Genomic DNA, 18,530 nt, shown 5'->3' with positions numbered 1-18,530 from the left:
AGACACAGATGAAAGAGTTTGACCAGGCAGTGAGCGAGTTCGGAAGCACAGTTTTTGAGAACAACAGGAGGGACTCCATCCGGACCGTAAGCCTTCCGAGAATCAAGGCCAGAGAGGGCCAGGAAAACGTCTTTATAAAGAATTTTAATTTTAGGGATGAAGTAGTCAGAGGGTGGAGGAGTAGGAGGAATATGCCCAGAATCATCCAAAGTTGAGTTGGTAGCAAAGGTTTGAGCGAAGAGTTCAGCTTTAGAAAAGAAGAGACAGCTGTAGAGCCATCTGGATGAAGTAAAGGAGGGAAAGACGAAGAAGTAAAGTTGTTAGAGATATTATTGGCTAGATGCCAGAAATCTCGAGAGGAGTTAGAATTGGAAAGACTTTGACATTTTCTATTGATGAAAGAGTTTTTAGTAAGTTGGAGAATAGATTTGGCATGATTACGGGCAGAAATATATAGGGCATGAGTTTCAGCAGTTGGATGGCTACGGAACCGTTTGTGAGCCGCCTCTCTATCATTGACAGCACGAGAACAAGCAGAGTTAAACCAAGGCTTTTTAGCTTTAGGGTTAGAGAAAGTATGAGGAATGTATAGCTCCATGCCAGAGATAATCACCTCTGTTATGCGCTCGGCACAAAGAGAAGGATCTCTGACATGAAAACAATAATCATCCCAAGGAAATCAGAATAGTACTGCCTTAGTTCCTCCCACTTAGCAGAGTTAAAATGCCAGAAGCACCTCCGCTTAGGCGGGTCCTGAGGCTGCACTGGAGTGATAGAACTGGTAACGGAAATTAGATTGTGGTCGGAGGAGCCCAACGGAGAGGAAAGTTTAACAGAGTAAGCAGAAGGGTTGGAGGTTAGGAAAAGATCAAGAATGTTGGGCGTGTCTCCAAGGCGGTCAGGAATACGGGTAGGGAACTTCACTAGCTGCTCTAGGTCATGAAGGATAGCAAAGTTGAAGGTTTGTTCACCAGGTTGGTCAGTGAAAGAAGATGAAAGCCAAAGCTGGTGGTGAACATTGAAATCCCTAAAATGGAGATCTCAGCAAAGGAAAGTGAGATAAGATGTGCTCCACCTTGGAAGTCAAATAGTCAAAGAATTTTACATAGTCAGAGGAATTAGGTGAGAGGTATACAGCACAGATGAATTTAGTTAGAGAGTGACATTGAAGTCTTAGCCAGATGGTAGAAAATTCTGAAGATTCAAGATTGTGGGCACGAGCAAGTGGTGTCGTTACGCACGTATGCGCAACATCCAGCTTTGGATTGAAAATGAGGATAGAGCAAGTAGGAGGGAACAGAAAAGGGGCTGCTGTCAGTAGTCACAGACAACTGTGTTTCGGTTAGGAAGAGAAGATGAGGTTTAGTAGAGGAGAGGTGGTGTTCCACAGATTGAAAATATATATATATATATATATATATATATATATATATATATATATGCAAATATATTTTCATCTACTTATTAAGATGCTATTAACTTTGAGATTATAGCATCATTCCAATTAGCAAGAAAATAAATTTTATTATAAAAATTTTGGTTGAAACCATAGATTTTAATTCTCTAAAAACTGATGCTAGAGGAAAACGGTGTGTTCTGTCTGGCTCAAGACAATAGAAAGAATTGACGGAACAGTAAAATAAAACAAGGGAAATCGTTGAAGATGACGGAAAAAGTTCTAGTGTGACTCCGCCTTAAGTGCTGCCGCCTAGCGGGATCGAGGGATCGCTCGCGCAATAGGTTTGAATATGCTTGGGGGCAGCTCCGGATAGTAGCGATCCGGATACGCGGGCGATTACTGTATAACTCATTTTTGGAAATATACAAAACAGGAGTCAGGGAATATGTCCCGAAATATAGACCTATAGAACTAAAGAAGAAGGAAAGAAAGATTGGTTTAACGCAAGGTGTGCTAGGGCAAAGGAGAAAAGAGATGGAGCATGGAAAAGGTGGAGGAGAAATAGAAATCCAGTAAATAAGGAAAACTTCAAGGCAGCGAGAAATGAATATGTTAAGGTGAGGAAGGATGAGGAAAGGAACTATGAAAAGGACATTGTCGAAAAATGTAAGGAGCAACCGAAATGGTTCTACAGATTCATAAATGGAAAAATTTGGCAAAAAGAAACAATAGAAAGGTTAAAAGGAGAGAACGGGATGGTGGAAGACCCAAAAAAGTATGGCAGAACTATTAGATAATAAATTCCAGGTCTTCACTAAGGAATCCAAATTTGAAAGACCACAGGGTAATAGAGAGACCCTCTATATGAAAGAAATTAAAGTAACCAAGCTTGAAATAAAAGAGTTAATGAAGAAATTGGATGAAGAGAAGGCAGTGGGACGGGATGAAGTCTCAGGCAGAATACTGAAAGAATGTAGGGAAGAACTAGCAAGTCCTATATACAACATCATAAAATGCTCAATAGAAAATGGAACAGTACTAGTAGAATGGAAAAAAGTTGAGGTGGTTCCCATATATAAGAGTGGAAGGAAGGAAGAACCTTTAAATTACAGACTTGTATCACTAACTAGTGTAATATGCAAGATGTGTGAAAGAATAATAAAGAAACATGGATCAAGTTCCTTGAAGACAACAAATTAGTATCAAATAACCAATTTGGTTTTAGAAAAAAGACGGTCATGTGTAACAAATTTACTGAGTTTCTACTCTAGAATAGTTGATAGAGTACAAGAGAGAGAGGGATGGGTTGACTGTATTTATTTGGATTTAAAAAAGGCATTTGATAAAGTGCCACATGCAAGATTACTGTGGAAGTTAGAGAAGGGTGGCGTAAAAGGAAGCACATTGAGATGGATGGAAAATTATGTGAGGGGGAGAGAAATAAGGACGGTAGTTAAAGATATGAAGTCCAAATGGAGAGCAGTAGAAAGCGGAGTGCCACAGGGGTCAGTATTGGTGCTAATACTTTTCCCCATATATATAAACGACATGCCAGAAGGAATGAAGAGCTACATAAATCTGTTTGCAGATGATACAAAACTGTGCAGAGTTATAAAGCAAAAAGAGGATAGTGAAATACTGCAGGAAGACCTAAATAAGATCTGGGAATGGAGTAAAAAGTGGGAAATGGAATTCAATGTGGACAAAAGACATGTCATGGAAATGGGAAAGAATGAAAGATGACCCGTGGGAATCTATAAGATGGGAGATGGAATAGAACTAGAAAAAGTAAAACAGGAAAAGGACTTGGGAGTGACGATGGAAGAAAACAATCAACTGGTACGCCATATTGATAGAATTTTCAGAGAGACATAATTTGCTAAGGAATATTGGATCAGCATTTCACTACATGGACAAAGAAATGATGAAGAAATTGATAAGTACTATAATAAGACCCAGATTGGAATATGCAGGAGTAGTGTGGACCCCCCATAAAAAGAAACACATAAGGAAGTTGGAGAGAAGTCTCTCTAATTTTCTTATGTGTTTCTTTTTATAGGGAGTCCACACAACTCCTGCATATTCCAATCTAGGTCTTATTTTAGTACTTATCAATTTCTTCATCATTTCCTTGTCCATATAGTGAAATGCTACTCCAATATTCCTTAGCAAATTATACGCTCTCTGAAAATTCTATCAATATGGTTTACCGTTGATTATTTGTGTGTGTGTGTGTGTGTGTGTGTGTGTGTGTGTGTGTGTGTGTGTGTGTGTGTGTGTGTGTGTGTGTGTGTGTCTCTCTCTCTCTCTCTCTCTCTCTCTCTCTCTCTCTCTCTCTCTCTCTCTCTCTCTCTCTCTCTCTCTCTCTCTCTCTCTCTCTCTCTCTCTCTCTCTCTCCACATGTAACCACATTGCAGTGGTTACATAAACTTACCACTATCTTTACTGTGGTGCACACCCCACAACGGCTCTATTGACCTCACTACACCATCCAATTCGGTTATTTGCGTGGCATTATAGCTTGTCTAAACAATTATCCTGTCTATCACATTTGTGTGATTTCAATTTAAGACAATACTAAGTCAGCAAACTTGTAAAATCCAGCCACAACAGCAGCAAAGAAAACATAGGAGTATTATGCTGGGATAAGTGAGCCCCTTTCTGAGGCACAATACGTACTGTATTTGACGACATATAGGATATACGGCCATATAAGATGCACCCCTTTTCAGCAGATCAAATTCAGGATAAAATGTTTTTACAATAATAAAATTATAATGTTGAAATCAATCTAACAGCACATTGTACTAACAGAAAACATGATCAATTTGCAGTTTCACCCAACCATGGAATCTGGTATGTGGCTTATGTTTTTCTGGTGAGAAATTGTGAAATGATTGATGGCATACGTCATTTCTATCACCCCCCAAAAAATACTTTACAAGTTATGATTGTTTTTTGAACTCCAACTTGTGCTTATCTCTCATTCCTAATGATCATGGGGGATCTGTGGGAAATTGTGGTTTTTGGGTGGAGGAGCATTTCATGAAGTAATGTGAATTGCAACAAAGTTCTGAAATCTACAAAATCACATAAAATAAAAAACCTGAAAATGCTTTGATAGTGGGGGTGGTGGGTGGATACGATGGCCTAGCTTTTGGTTTGTTTACATCGAGCAGTGTTGCCAATGCTACGCTTCCAGCTGTATCTGTTACTCCATGGCCCACAAGGGATACTAAATAAAACCCAACCTTAAAACTAAGCGATGTCATTCTCAAGTTCTGGTGATTGTGGCGCTAGGCAATGAATGTTATGTTTATCTTTCCTTGTGCTCTTCATCTGGTCTTCTTGCTGTTGCTAGACACATTTATTTTTTTCCGCAGGTGGTGGCCTAAAAGCCCCTTGCTGCTACTCTAGTACCATGCTCCTTGACATAACCTGCCCCTTGTAAAGTAAATCCTTGATATAATGGATCTAGATATACCGGATATTGAATATAACAGACAAAAGATCTGACCGCAAAAACCCTCACTATAACGGATGAAAGTCCGTTATAGCGAGAGCATTGTCTCATAACGTGTTGCAGGAACTCCATGTGGTGTGCCGCGGGAGCGCAGCAGCGGCAGGTATAAATAGCAGACAAACTTCAGGATATAACAGATCTGTCTGGTATTTCCATCGGATATAACGGATTCTTGGTTATAACAAACCTTCAGATATAACGACAGACTCCTGTCCCCATATCGTCCATTATATCGAGAGTGTACTGTAGTTTGTAGGAGTCACTGTAGCTGTTTTCTTCCTGCATCCATAACAGTGGTGAGGGCTCGAGGGTTTTGATGTGTTTTGTCATGATTGGATCAGATCGGATGTAGAGTCATTGGATAGCCTTTGCAATGGCACTCCAAATCTTGTTTATTCTTTTGTTGTTGCAGGTTTATTTTTTCTTGTTTTCACAGGCAACATTTATCTGTTTTCTTTTATTCTTTCACTGTCAACTATATGATCATGAACTTGCTGTTGTTACTCCTCACCATCAGATGGCATCAAGGCAGGGTTCTGATCAGCTGATATTTGTAAACATGCATCATAGCCGCATGGGTTAGATTGCTTTCATTTTCATGACAATTTGTTTTTAAAAGCAATAATAGTAGTAATAACACTACCAGTAATAAAATGATGATGCATGCTGTTAGGGTAGGTAGAGACCTACCCTAACAGCATGCATCATCATCTTATTGATTTTGAGTTAGGTTAGTGAATGTCAGGGAGAAGATAAGCCTATGAAAAGTCTCAACTTCGCACATTAGGCATTGGGCGATTTTTTTTTGCCAAAATTTTGGGAAAAAGATTTGTCCTGTATGCTGTCAAATGTGATAACTATCACGTAACTGTTGGTAAATTAATAAAATCCACTATAGAGAGGAAAGGCTACAATAACAAGGTTTGATGATGTTTTTGTGCGCTCAAGCCTGTCACATTGTAAGGAGATAGTACACCTAGCTTAGCAGGGGGAGCAGTGTTTGATTGTCAAATTAATTCCATTCATCCTTATATAGTAATACCTGAATCTCACAAGACTCTTCCCTCTCTTTTCCTTTCTCCTCCTCTCATCTCCTTAAAACTTCATTTCCTCCTTAAATAATGGCTACAGCGTCTATAGTAAGATCATAAAAAGAACTCCTCTGCGATGCACAGGCAATGTCTGGCTGTTTCCTTGAGGCAGCCGTTTTCTTTGGTGCTGTACATAACTGGCTGGTGGCTCTTGCCGCACAGACTTCTGGGTAACTAAGTCCCCAGAGAGCAGGAGGGTGATAGGGGGAGGGGAGGTGAGCCTGCCATGAAATGGGGCCCTGGATGCTAAAGAACAGCTGCTTGCTAAAACCAAACTTGTGAAAGAGCAAAGAAGTCAGAATGCTCATATGAGGATTAATGTCTGTTGGAGTCTAAACATGATTTCATCTTAAGGAAAACATGTTATTGATGGTAATGGTAAAAATGTTTCTTAAAAAACTTTTCACACTACAATTTGTTTCTTATATTTCAAAGGATTGTGATCTCATTTGTAATTAGTTTTTGCCTATGTAACTAACATTCATTGGATTTTACTTTGCTAGTATTTCATAATTTTATGAAATATCTCAAAGCTATTCTCAAATTAATAGTGTTGAGTTTGATTATTAGAGGCTTAATTATTTTTGCTTATTTAAATCTGATGGTATTGCTATTGTTCTTTAAGAAACTGCAATATGGAAAGCAGAACATGTTTTTAACAGTTTTTTTAGATATTTATTTTCTTGCTTTCTTTTTCCTTCAGGGTTTGATGTAGACTATTTTCAGTTACGTAGAATAAGTGCATGCATGCATGCACTCATGCGTGCACACACACACACACACACACACACCGTGTAATGTAATGGTTAGCACGCTCGACTCACAATCGAGAGGGCCGGGTTCGAGTCCCGGTAAGCGGCGAGGCAAATAGGCAAGCCTCTTAATGTGTGGCCCCTGTTCACCTAGCAGTAAATAAGTACGGGATGTAACTCGAGGGGTTGTGGCCTCACTTTCCCGGTGTGTGTTGTGTGTTGATGTGGTCTCAGTTCTACCCGAAGATCAGTCTATGAGCTCTGAGCTCGCTCCATTATGGGGAAGACTGGCTGGGTGACCAGCAGACGACCGAGGTGAATTACACACACACACCGCGTAGTGTAGTGGTTAGCACGCTCGATTCACACTCGAGAGGGTCCGGGTTCGAGTCCCGGAGGCGGCGAGGCAAATGGGCAAGCCTCTTAATGTGTAGCCCCTGTTCACCTAGCAGTAAATAGGTACGGGATGTAACTCGAGGGGTTGTGGCCTCACTTTCCCAGTGTGTGGAGTGTGCTGTGGTCTCAGTCCTACCCGAAGATCGGTCTATGAGCTCTGAGCTCGCTCCGTAATGGGGAAGACTGGCTGGGTGACCAGCAGGCGACTGTGGTGGTGGTGGTGAATTACACACACACACACACACACACATATGGAGACGGGGCCACACGAGCATAAAGCCCAGGCCCTGTAAAACTACAACTAGGTAAATACACACACACACCCCTAGTGATTAGCAAGCTTAGCTCACAAATGAGACAGCTGGAATAAAAATCCCAGGAGAAACAAGGCAGATTGGGAAGTCTCTTAATGTGTAGCCCATTCACCTTGCAGCAAGTAAGTACAGGATGTAAGCTGATGGGTTGTGATCTCGTGGTCTTGGTATTTGGTGCATGAGTGGTCTTATTTCTATTCAAAGATTGGTCGTTTTGATCTCTTAAGCTCTTTCCATACAAAAACATCTGGCTGTGTCATAAGACCAGCAGATGAGAAAATGAGTGAATGAATAAGATGCACAAAGTGAATAACATTGCTAGCCTTCTGCTTATGTTGAGAAACAGAATCATAGTTCCCCATCCTACTTGTACTTACTTATTCACTGTTAGGTGAATGGCTACAACATGAGAGCAGACAAATCTTGTTCATCTTTGTCCAACCAAGGATCCTGATAATGGGTATATTATTAGGATGCTTCTTCAAAGACAAACAGTTTATTATCATAAAGATGATATATGCAATGAAAAATTCATAGTGCAAAATATTCAGTGTTTTGTTTTAGTGAAATATTTTTTTTTCAAAGGTTTAACAGTATTTATTTAATGTTCACAGTATGGATGGTTTTCACAAAACCCAGTTAGCCATTACTTTAACTATTTGAAGTTTATATGGGATGTTCTGGTAACTGAATATTTTTACAAGGTTATTAAAGATTAAGCAGCTCTCTGAAATACATACAAATACACTGTGGAAATATCTCATCAGTATTTTACAGAATTTTTTAAATTCACAGAGCTAGAAATAGGATTATAAGAATGTGAGTTTTCTTGCTTTGACTAAGAGATTGTAATTATATTTACTAAGGTAAGGCACAGAATTTTGCTATAAAAAAATATGAACAACAAAATCTGTTAATGTTGGTTAGTAATAATATTGTACTTAGAAAAATTAACAGCAGGTATTGTATTAATATTTAACTTAATTTTTGGTTTAATCCTACTGTTCATATGTATATTTTTTCTTCACAATTTTCAAACTATAATGATAATGTATTAGCATTAGATATTTTCATAGTATGTAAAGACTACTGAAAGTGTAATTTGTTTCCTTGTAGCCAGCTTGTCTTCATTCATTTTCACATAGCACTTCACACTTCCCTCTGTTGTATATGCCTTACACATTGCTTAACTGTAATATTTTCAATATTACTCTTACTAGCTTTTATTCTACAGAGTGTGGCAAGTGGTGGAACCATGACTGTGAAATTGACCAAAGGCAGAACTCCAGGTGTTGTTAATATTCAGAGGTCATATGAAATAGTTCAAGCTGTCATTGCCAACAGCCCAAATCGGGATCAGTTGCAAGCTCAGCTTAAAACTCCTGCATCCCTTCTTGCTGAAGTTAAGCCTGCCCTCAACAATGCTGGAGTAAATTCTGCTCTAGTTGTCAACAGCACTAATGCCAATGTGAGCACATCTAACAATAATGGCAAAAACAACAGTAATTTAGTAGTGCATGCAACTCCTCAGTTGCAAACTATTACTGTTGTTAAAGCTGTGTCTTCCAATAGCAACAGCAGTGGTCATATCATCAGCAACAATAACAATACCACCACCAGCACCAACAGCAACAGCAGCAGCAACAGCATCATTACACCTGTACAGACAGCCCAAATAATGACTAGCATCCCACGCACAGTGAAACAGGTGGCTGTCACTGTTGGTAGCACCTCAGGCTCTATGACTCAAGTGCAAGGAGGTGCTACTACTGCCACATCAGCTGGGGCACTGGTTCTTCGCCAAATGATGACATCCCAACTTGCCACCTCCCAGGTATCTGTCTCTTCAACTCTTAGAGCTTCTGCTTTCCTGCTGGATAAGTCACTCAGTGTTGTTTGTGGTAGTTTTGGTGATGGTGATAGTGGTACCATTAGAAAAAATTCTCATCTAAATTATATTACTCAAGCATCAAGACAGAGAGGAATAGATAATATTGCCTCTGTATGCAGCAGTTTTAGCAAAGTGAGTAATGAGAACAGTGTTATAGAAAACTGTGAGGAGAACTATGGTTCAAATTTTCAGGATACCACCACAACCATGATGGTTGTTTCTCATGCAAGCTGTGGGACCATCACTAACAATCATTTGATGATGCTACATCCGAATAACAATGGAAATGGGCCACTGCTAGTTTCCATCCCACCTGATCACCAACCTTCTAAATCCTGTCCTAATCCTAAAGGGACCTCTTCCCTCCTGTCCACCCATTTGAGCACATCCCCAGTCTCTCCACTAGGCTTTGGGACCCCCAACAGTTTTCAAACAGCACATTTGATGCCTGTTCCAACTTCTTCGGTATCTTTGTCCAATTGCAGACCTCTCTTGGTGCAGGTGAGACTTGTCAAATGATCAGTATCCTATTATTCACATGCTTGAGTTTTCATATTCAGTTTAATTTGACTTAGATGCTGTCTCGCTTCATTCATGATTGAGAGATGATGGATGCTTCATTGGGGTTCATGTTTCACCATATCATTAGAATTAACTATTCTGTTGAATGTTTTACGTCTGTTCCTTTACTTTCTGCTGTGTAGTTTTAGTATGAATTTTGATATAAACAGATGCTATATCTGAGTCTGGAATTATTTCTGTTCTCTGCTAGTAGTTTCTGGACTGCCTCTTTTCCAAACTGCAGCTCCTGTAAATGTAGATACAGTCATAAATAGATTTCTTTATTTACAAGGGATGCAATTAGAGTCTTAGGATAACTCACATATCAAAAGTTTGTTATGAAATTTATTTGGAAAGTTGTTGAACTTTATGGACTCCGTTTTCCAAAGATTTTGATTTTTTTTTTTTTTATTTATTTATTTTATTTTTTTGTTTTTAATAGATTATTTTTTCTAATTATTCATTTATTTATTTTTAATCATAATGAAAACTTGGTAATTTTTTGTGTTGTATCATTAAAAAAAAAAAAATCTATTATATAGAATCTTGTACTGATACCTTGTTTGTGTCTGTTCTGAATGATAAGCTGTTGTTGTGAAGCCGCCATGCACACAGCATTATATGACTGTACAGCTCTATAAGATCTCACTGCTGTATTCCAAGGCTGGTCAATCAATCAAAGATTGGTGATCAGTGAATATTCAAAATAAGTAGTAAAATGAAGCCCACGAAAGATCAGGGAGCACTGTACAGTAGTACTTGCAAAGTCCTGGGTGAGTGACATTAGTTCACTAGGCTTTTCTTTCCTGAGTTATAACCGATACTCTGAAGTATTTTCAGATGCCTTGACAATGAGTGTAGACTTATGGAGATTTTCATATGGTGTTAATTGCAGTGCAAAGCTTGAGTAGGAAATTTAAATCTTTGTTTTACAAAATAGTGCTTTGTTACTTGCTACAAGTTTTTGGTTGAATTTTTGTCCAGGCTGTTTCTAGACCTTATTGATGTATTCTACTTGACAATCTTGAAGCCACTTTGCTTCTCTTTGGCTGTGTATGCTTGGGCACTATTTTTCTGGAAACATTTGTGCCCTCAGTTGTTTCTGGCAAGTTTTTATAAAAGTTGTTAAATTTTGAATTAGGCAGTAATACAAAATACTACTAACTTCCCCAACTACTTATTTTGCCAAGAAAGAAACCAACACTATCAGTAAATTTGGGTATCCCACAAGTATAGTAAGGTTCAAGGTCACTAACCATGAGTTAAAACATTACATATCAGTATTGTAAACAACTAAAAGTACCTTTGACAGTCCACAACAAGTCAAGTATCTGCTGTTCAATCCAAGAAAAGTACATCATTACAAGTGTCCTTACATTGTATTGGATGAGTCATGAAAACGTTTTCTCTCTGCAGTGCAAGAACACTTCTTTAGACCAAATATTTTGTGGGTTGTTATAGAGGAGCACCCAGTCACAATTCTAGCAACTGACTTGGATAGAAAGAAGGCTAACATCAATACAAGGTCTCTCTTCTTGACATATTTCTCAACTAGCTACTATGTCAGTACAAGTGAAATGCAGCTATAACAAAGTGAGGACAATGCTAAATCTCTCCATGTTAGCTAGGCACATGCTGAACTGACATGTAATTAATACATCGAGTGCATCCAGCATCAAAAGAATACCAACCTAGCAAGTCAGGTTAGTAAGATTGATTGGCTGTAAAAAAAAATAAGATGTTCAGCTCAGGGACTGATGTCACCTTGCTAGAACATATAGCAAGCACTATAGCATCACAACTTGTGTTAGGTTTTTATTTTTATCCATATGAATTTAGTATCTGTGGTAGGAGTTGATCATTAAGATCACTTATTCGTATTGTATGATTTTGTCACTTTTACATCAGAGACATACACAATTCTCCTGGATTAACCTTAATTTGAGTTATTTTGTTTAGTATATATATATATATATATATATATATATATATATATATATATATATATATATATATATATATATATCCATTTGTTTTTACATGACTGAATGAAGTTCTAATAAATACAAGAGAGAAAGAGAAAGAGAGAAGACATGTGGAAATTCGGGGATAAGGTAAGGGTTGAAAATAGAGGGAGCAGTCATGCACTGCCCTAAAGAGACAACACTACTCAGATTGTTTGTTTTTGCCTGTAAGTTTAATATAATGGAACTAATGAACACCTGTGGTTGTTAACTTGTTACACTTGACCTCTGGACCTCGTACAATTCAGACTCCGACCAGAGGTCAACCAAAAACTGGACCTTGACTGGCTGATGCTGGTTGATGAAGGTTGAGAAGTGTCAGCCTTTGTTATGGTCAGTTGTAGTCACTGTGGCTAATTCAACTGTTAGTAGTACCATAATTAAAAACAAGGATACTATCAAAGTAACCACTGTTGCCAAATGCTCTTTTTAGTGTCCAAGGAAAAACTCTATCACTTGAGTAAAAACTAGCTGGAACAGCAAGATCTGTTGTGCCCTGTATATCTATGTAACTAGTAACTATGTCACTCCCTCACCACCATCTACATACGCTATAAACCTCACCATCAAAAGATAAATAATACCAATTTCAGTTCAATATTAATTTACTTAGGTAAGAATCTGAGGTCTTGGAATGGATTGAAATTGTTTACATTATTACGTATAGGAAAATAAATTTTGGATCGTGACAAATGCGATCCTGGAACTCATTGTGTTTGAGAGCCAAGGGTCCACTGTGTCTGAAATCATTACTCGTTCTCTAGTGTCTAGCCATGGTATGATGTTTTTTCCAGCTGGTAATGAAGAGTTTTTTATTTCCTTTTTAAGTGGTTTTAGACCAATTACCTATTTTTTTAAATGGGCATTAATTGTTATTGTTGTAACTTATATTTTAATGAAAGAACTCATGAAGTTATTGAATTTATTTTGTTGCTTTGTAAGTTAAAAGTTAACAAATGGAATTTTGTATGGACTGTGCCCAACTATGCTTATCACATACTACTTTCATTTTCCTGTATACATGCAGATGGAAACTCGCCACTCATAAATCTCACTCGACCCTGAAGTATCTCCTCTTTTCTCTCAAACATTTTTCATCAAATTTTCTTATATATGATTCTCAGTCCATTTGCACAGGAAATTGCAGGCCCAATCCTTTTTTTTTTACTACAAACCATCACTTCATCCATCTCCATGGTAGAGGCTATGAAGTTGCTAGTCCTGTACAGTGTTGTCATGTTGATAAAAAATAAAAGAAAGTAAAAAGAAAACTTGGTGGCAAGTGATAGTTTTTATATCTCTATGTATTTCTATTGTAGGAGATTTACAAATACTGCAAACCATATGAAGATGCATTAATATTGTCTTAAAGATAAGCCACCCACCCCACCCTCTCTCTCTCTCTCTCTCTCTCTCTCTCTCTCTCTCTCTCTCTCTCTCTCTCTCTCTCTCTCTCTCTCTCTCTCTCTCTCTCTCTCTCTCTCTCTCTCTCTCTCTCTCTCTCTCTCTCTCTCTCTCTCTCTCTCTCTCTCTGCAAAGACATTCCAGTTAACAATAATGCATTCCTTTACAAAGATGATGCATGCATTCAACATTGTAGCATGTGGTGGAGGCAGTGTATTTGTGTTGTGCATATAAGTAATAAAATAAATAAGTCCATCAAATAAATACTTTGATATATGTTTTTTTTGTTTTGTTTTTGTTTTTTTCAGACAGAAGCATGTGAAGGCAGCATGGCTCCTCCCCTTGCGTCAACAAGACCAATCACTATTCTTCGTCAGTCACCATCAGGCAGGCCACTTGTGGTCAGGATGCCTGTTTCAGGATTGCAGGTGCTACGATTGGGTAGCAGAGCTAATCCCAGTGGTGACTGCAACAGTAGTAGTGATAGTGGTAATCAGCAACAGCAGCAACATCCCCCAAGGGCAGCCAGTGCTCCTCCTAACAAGAGTGGTGTGATGGTTGCTCTTTCTCCTCGACCCTCCAGTGTGGGACCCAGAATTGTTGTACAGACTAGTAATGCTCAAGTTTCACCTGCCAGCATTCTTAACACAAGTGGACATTTTTTATCCGAAGGTGACCCCAGTTCAGGTGTAAGTAACTGTGACAATACTCAGTTCATCACTACACGGGCTGGGGCATCTCCATCACTTGTAATATCGTCAGATAATTCTGATTATAATCACCCTCTCATCATCAGTACAACCAACAGTTTAAAGAGACCTGCAGTTAATGTGTCTGTTGGGCCTAGCTATAGTGGTATAATATCACCTAGCACAACATCCATAAACACAATATCTGGTAGTCCTGCTCACTCACAGGCACAACAGTCAGTTTCTCAACAGCCCATGTCCCAGCACTCAATTGCATCCATAAGATCTAATATGAATAATATACAGCATATAGATTTCCAAACTCAGAGTAGTGCAAATAATATGCAACCTGTCAGTAGCTTGAACATGCAACCTGGAAATAACGTTCAGTCTGTGAATAATATACAACACATAGTATCTAGTGCAAGTATGAATGGTATGGCTGTTACAGGTCCTGGTAACCAAAATTTTTCTAGTGGAAAAAATGACACTAATGAAGAGGGCTGCCCTTGTAATATGAAAGCGATGATCATATGTATGAAGTGTGGTGCATTCTGCCACCATGACTGCATTGGCCCAACAAGACTTTGTGTGGCCTGTCTCATTCGTTAACAATTGCCATGTGTTCCACTCCTACCTGTATTCACTCCAGGAATTTTTTTAAAGGTGTAGTGTAGCTTTGGTGAGTTTTATCTCGTACTGAAACTTTGAATTGACATATATTGTGTCAAGTTTTACTCAGGAAGGTTTTTGGACCACTCACATATAAACATTAACTTCACTGATAAGGACATTCTGTGAATGCTAAACTGAAAAATGAGATAAACAAAGGCAAAGACCATTTCAACTTACATTTTCTATTGAATTAGTTTCTTTACACTTTTATATTTTAGTAAATCATGCAATGAAATCAGTAAGGCAATAGGAAGGGTTTACAGATGATCAGTAATTAAACTGATGTGACATCTAAAGAGCATTTAAAAAAAATAAAATGCACCAAAATATTAATATTTCAGAAAAGTACAGTACCTTACATCTGCAAAATTTTGAATATAGAAAATGATGGCATGGGTTTTATTAAAAGTTTTGATTAGGCTTACTACAAGATGAGTCATACTATAAATGCCTGCTACACTTCAGGTCTGAAATCATATTCCTTTCCGCTATCATAAATTACATGCAAATAATTTTGCCCAAGATATTTTCAACTGGAGAAGGATTCCTACTTAAAATATCGTTTTCTTTTACTTACTTATATGGAAAGTGGACTCCTTACTTCCTTAAATTTTTGTACAATGTAACTGCTTTGACCTTGATAGCTCAGGTTGGCCTGCATGTAATTCAGGTGAGATGCACATATATGCATTCCATAGTGACTGGGACAAGGCATATTCTCTCTCTCTCTCTCTCTCTCTCTCTCTCTCTCTCTCTCTCTCTCTCTCTCTCTCTCTCTCTCTCTCTCTCTCTCTCTCTCTCTCTCTCTCTCTCTCTCTCTCTCTCTCTCTCTCTCTCTCTCACACACACACATACACACATTTATTCATTCATTCATTCATTCATTTGCATATTTAATTTAATTCCCATCATTCCTTCAGTGACTTTGATCCTTATGATCAATCCGTCACTTTTTTTCATGCAGTTGTCAGATGTGATCATGGGTAAAGCCAGGGATTCTGTGTTACTCCTGTGGAGTATTAGATTTCATATCTCTCAGCTGTTTGTTTCTTACACTTTCCACCATGATGTGAGCAATAACTAGAGAATTGATAATATGCAAGATTTACCTTATATATTTTTTATATATGTTTTTTATTTATTTGTTTTTATTATTCTTTAACTTCAGCTGATAAAGTTTCATATGTTCATTTCCACAATTTTTCAGAATATATATATATATATATATATATATATATATATATATATATATATATATATATATATATATATATATATATATATATATATATATATATATATATATATATAAACACACACACACATAAGGTAAATTAACTATGAAGTGCAAAATAATAACCTAAAGTAATTTGATTTAACTTAAAAAGAATCTAAGCATTTGTACCAATATGATGCCCGTGAATTGTTTTTGTTTTATAAATAAAAATTGAGCATCAGATTTTTTCTCCAAGGCTGTTGATAGTTGCATTGCTGTTATTAATTATGCAAAAAGCAAATTTAGTTGCTGTTACCTGCAGCCATTGATATTTTCACCTTTTTCTTGTTTTTTGTGCATAATTGTTGTGAATATTACAAATTTCACTATTTTTTGTCAGAATGATGTACAAATTGTAAAATAAGGATTTGTGAGTTTCAAGCATAGAATAAAGCTTTGTTGGTATTTATGCATGTATAATATGTGCTAAAAATATTGTGATTAGTGATGAAATAAAGAAACTTTTCATGTGCTCTTATATTTTGCTCCTATGATAGGCTTTATTGTATTAATTATTTGTTTACAGTATGAAATTTTGATAGTTTTCTCTGGAGATCATGATTAGAGGTGAAGGAATAAAACAAATATTGGGAGCTCTTTTACAAAACTTCCATCAATTAGAATATGAAAATAGTGGATATATGTAATCCATTTAGGATAGGTCCAAGGATAATTGTACAGTACATGCAATTCATTGTCAAAGTTGCCTGGATCTTGACAGCAGATGAGATATATCCCATTATTAATGAAGGGAGATCCTAAATTTATATGGTTGGGTGGTGTTGGTGATGCCTGGAAGGATAAATAGGTGAATTGGTATGTAGAGGTATTTTGATAAGTGGATGAATGATAAGGTAGGTGGATGGGTAAGCTTGCTTTCACACAGCATGGGCAATGCTCGTGCACTCACTCGTGCATATCTATTCAGACCACAGGTATAAACTATCCGCACACCTCAACAATTTCCTTGTTAAGATTATGTATTTATTATGAAGTAAAGGAACAGAAGAAAACTATTTTTACACTGACCATACTTGTATTGATCTGCCTCTGATGAAACTTTAAACTCAATAGGCTACTGATGAGTTTCCTCTAGAGAAATGCACAACTCACAAGGCTGATGTGTCATACTGCACTTCATTGGAGGGTGAATCTGGTGGGCAGAGTTATACAAGTCAACCCAAAATAATGAGGAGAGTCGTCCACAAATTCTCCATAAAGAATTTTTATTTTTTCCCTTAATTCATTCATATATCATGTAACTAGTAAATATTAATATAACTGAACAGATACAGCATGAATTGCACTTACAGGTTTCAGAGAAAAACATAAGAATTCCCCTTTTCTTATTCTTTACATTGTGAAAAGTAAGTAAATGTTTATTATGCCTCTTTAAAAAAAACATTATCTGTAAATTTTGCACATTTATCATCTACACAGAGCATCTACAAAACTTTTCATCTCTGACACCAACATAGCATTATATGCAGTTTCTATGATTTATTAGGAAAAAAAATGCACAGAGTAGAGATACTTTGAAGAAAAAAGAAAAAAATTCCTATGTGGATGGCAAGAGACAATTTGTGGTAAGTTGTAAAATTCACAATAATATCAGTTATGCAATACTACTATTAGTTAGTGTTAACACAGGTAGATGAACAGAGCACAAGAGACATGTTAAATTTCAAATACCCTGACATACACTCCTGTGTTCTCAAAATTCCACTCACTGGGCTTGCCCTTTCCCTCATATTCCCCCTCACTATTTTTTAAAGGAATCAATGCTCATGCAATCACCAAACAATCATGCAGATGCAAGCATTACAAATATTACCACAGGAAATTTTTTTTCACAAACAAACTGGATCCCACACAGTAAATCACAAACTGCTTTTGTATTATGCTAATATGCTGCAGCAGCCAGTAGTGTGTGTGTGTTTGTGTGTATAGATTCAGATGGAAGGCTCAAGTACCTTTTGTGGGCAACTTCTTTATCATGTATAGCACAAGAACAAGCTGTGTTAAACCAAGGTTTTAGAAGGTTTAAGTTGAGAGACAGAATGAGGAATGTATGCCTCCATGCCAGACACTATTACTTCTGTTATGCATTCAGCACAAAGAGATGGGTCTCTGACACGGAAACAGTAATCAGCATAATACCTCTTCAAGTCCCACCAACTAACAGAGGTAAAACGCCAGAGAGGCACCTCCGCTTAGGCGGATTCTGGGTAGGGATTGGAGAAATAGGACAAGATACAGAAATGAGATTGTGATCGGAGGAGCACAACGGGGATGATAGGATAACAGCATAAGCAGAATGATTAGATGTAAGGAAAAGATCAAGAATGTTCGGCGTGTCTCCAAAACGGTCAGGAACACGAGTAGGATGTTGCACCAGTTGCTCTAAGTCATGGAGGATAGCAAAGTGGAAGGCTAGTTCACCAGGATGGTCAGTGAAGGGAGAGGAAAGCCAATATTGAAATCTCCAAGAATGGAAATCTCTGCAAAAGGGTAGAGGGACAGAATGTGCTCCAC

General features: G+C 37.6%; 1 protein-coding gene across 7 annotated transcripts in view; it reads left to right on the top strand.

Annotated features, from left to right (window-relative positions):
• Positions 1–16,463, top strand: part of LOC123520011 (polycomb protein Asx-like) — a 141,764-nt gene extending 125,301 nt beyond the window's left edge. For 5 of the 7 annotated variants that reach the window (XM_045281800.1, XM_045281798.1, XM_045281802.1 and 2 more), the window contains 2 exons: positions 8,710–9,867; positions 13,664–16,463. In XM_045281800.1, the coding sequence (XP_045137735.1) occupies positions 8,710–9,867; positions 13,664–14,656 (2,151 nt within the window). In that variant the 3' untranslated portion in view covers positions 14,657–16,463. The remainder of the gene's footprint in view (positions 1–8,709; positions 9,868–13,663) is intronic. The other 2 variants (XM_045281803.1, XM_045281804.1) reach the window with 2 other exon arrangements.
• Positions 16,464–18,530: the final 2,067 nt, after the last annotated feature.

This window comes from Portunus trituberculatus, chromosome 46, assembly GCF_017591435.1.
Source record: "Portunus trituberculatus isolate SZX2019 chromosome 46, ASM1759143v1, whole genome shotgun sequence".
Lineage (NCBI taxonomy): Eukaryota > Metazoa > Arthropoda > Malacostraca > Decapoda > Portunidae > Portunus > Portunus trituberculatus.
Note: the sequence above shows the minus strand (reverse complement) of the source record. Positions and strands in the feature narration are given on the sequence as shown.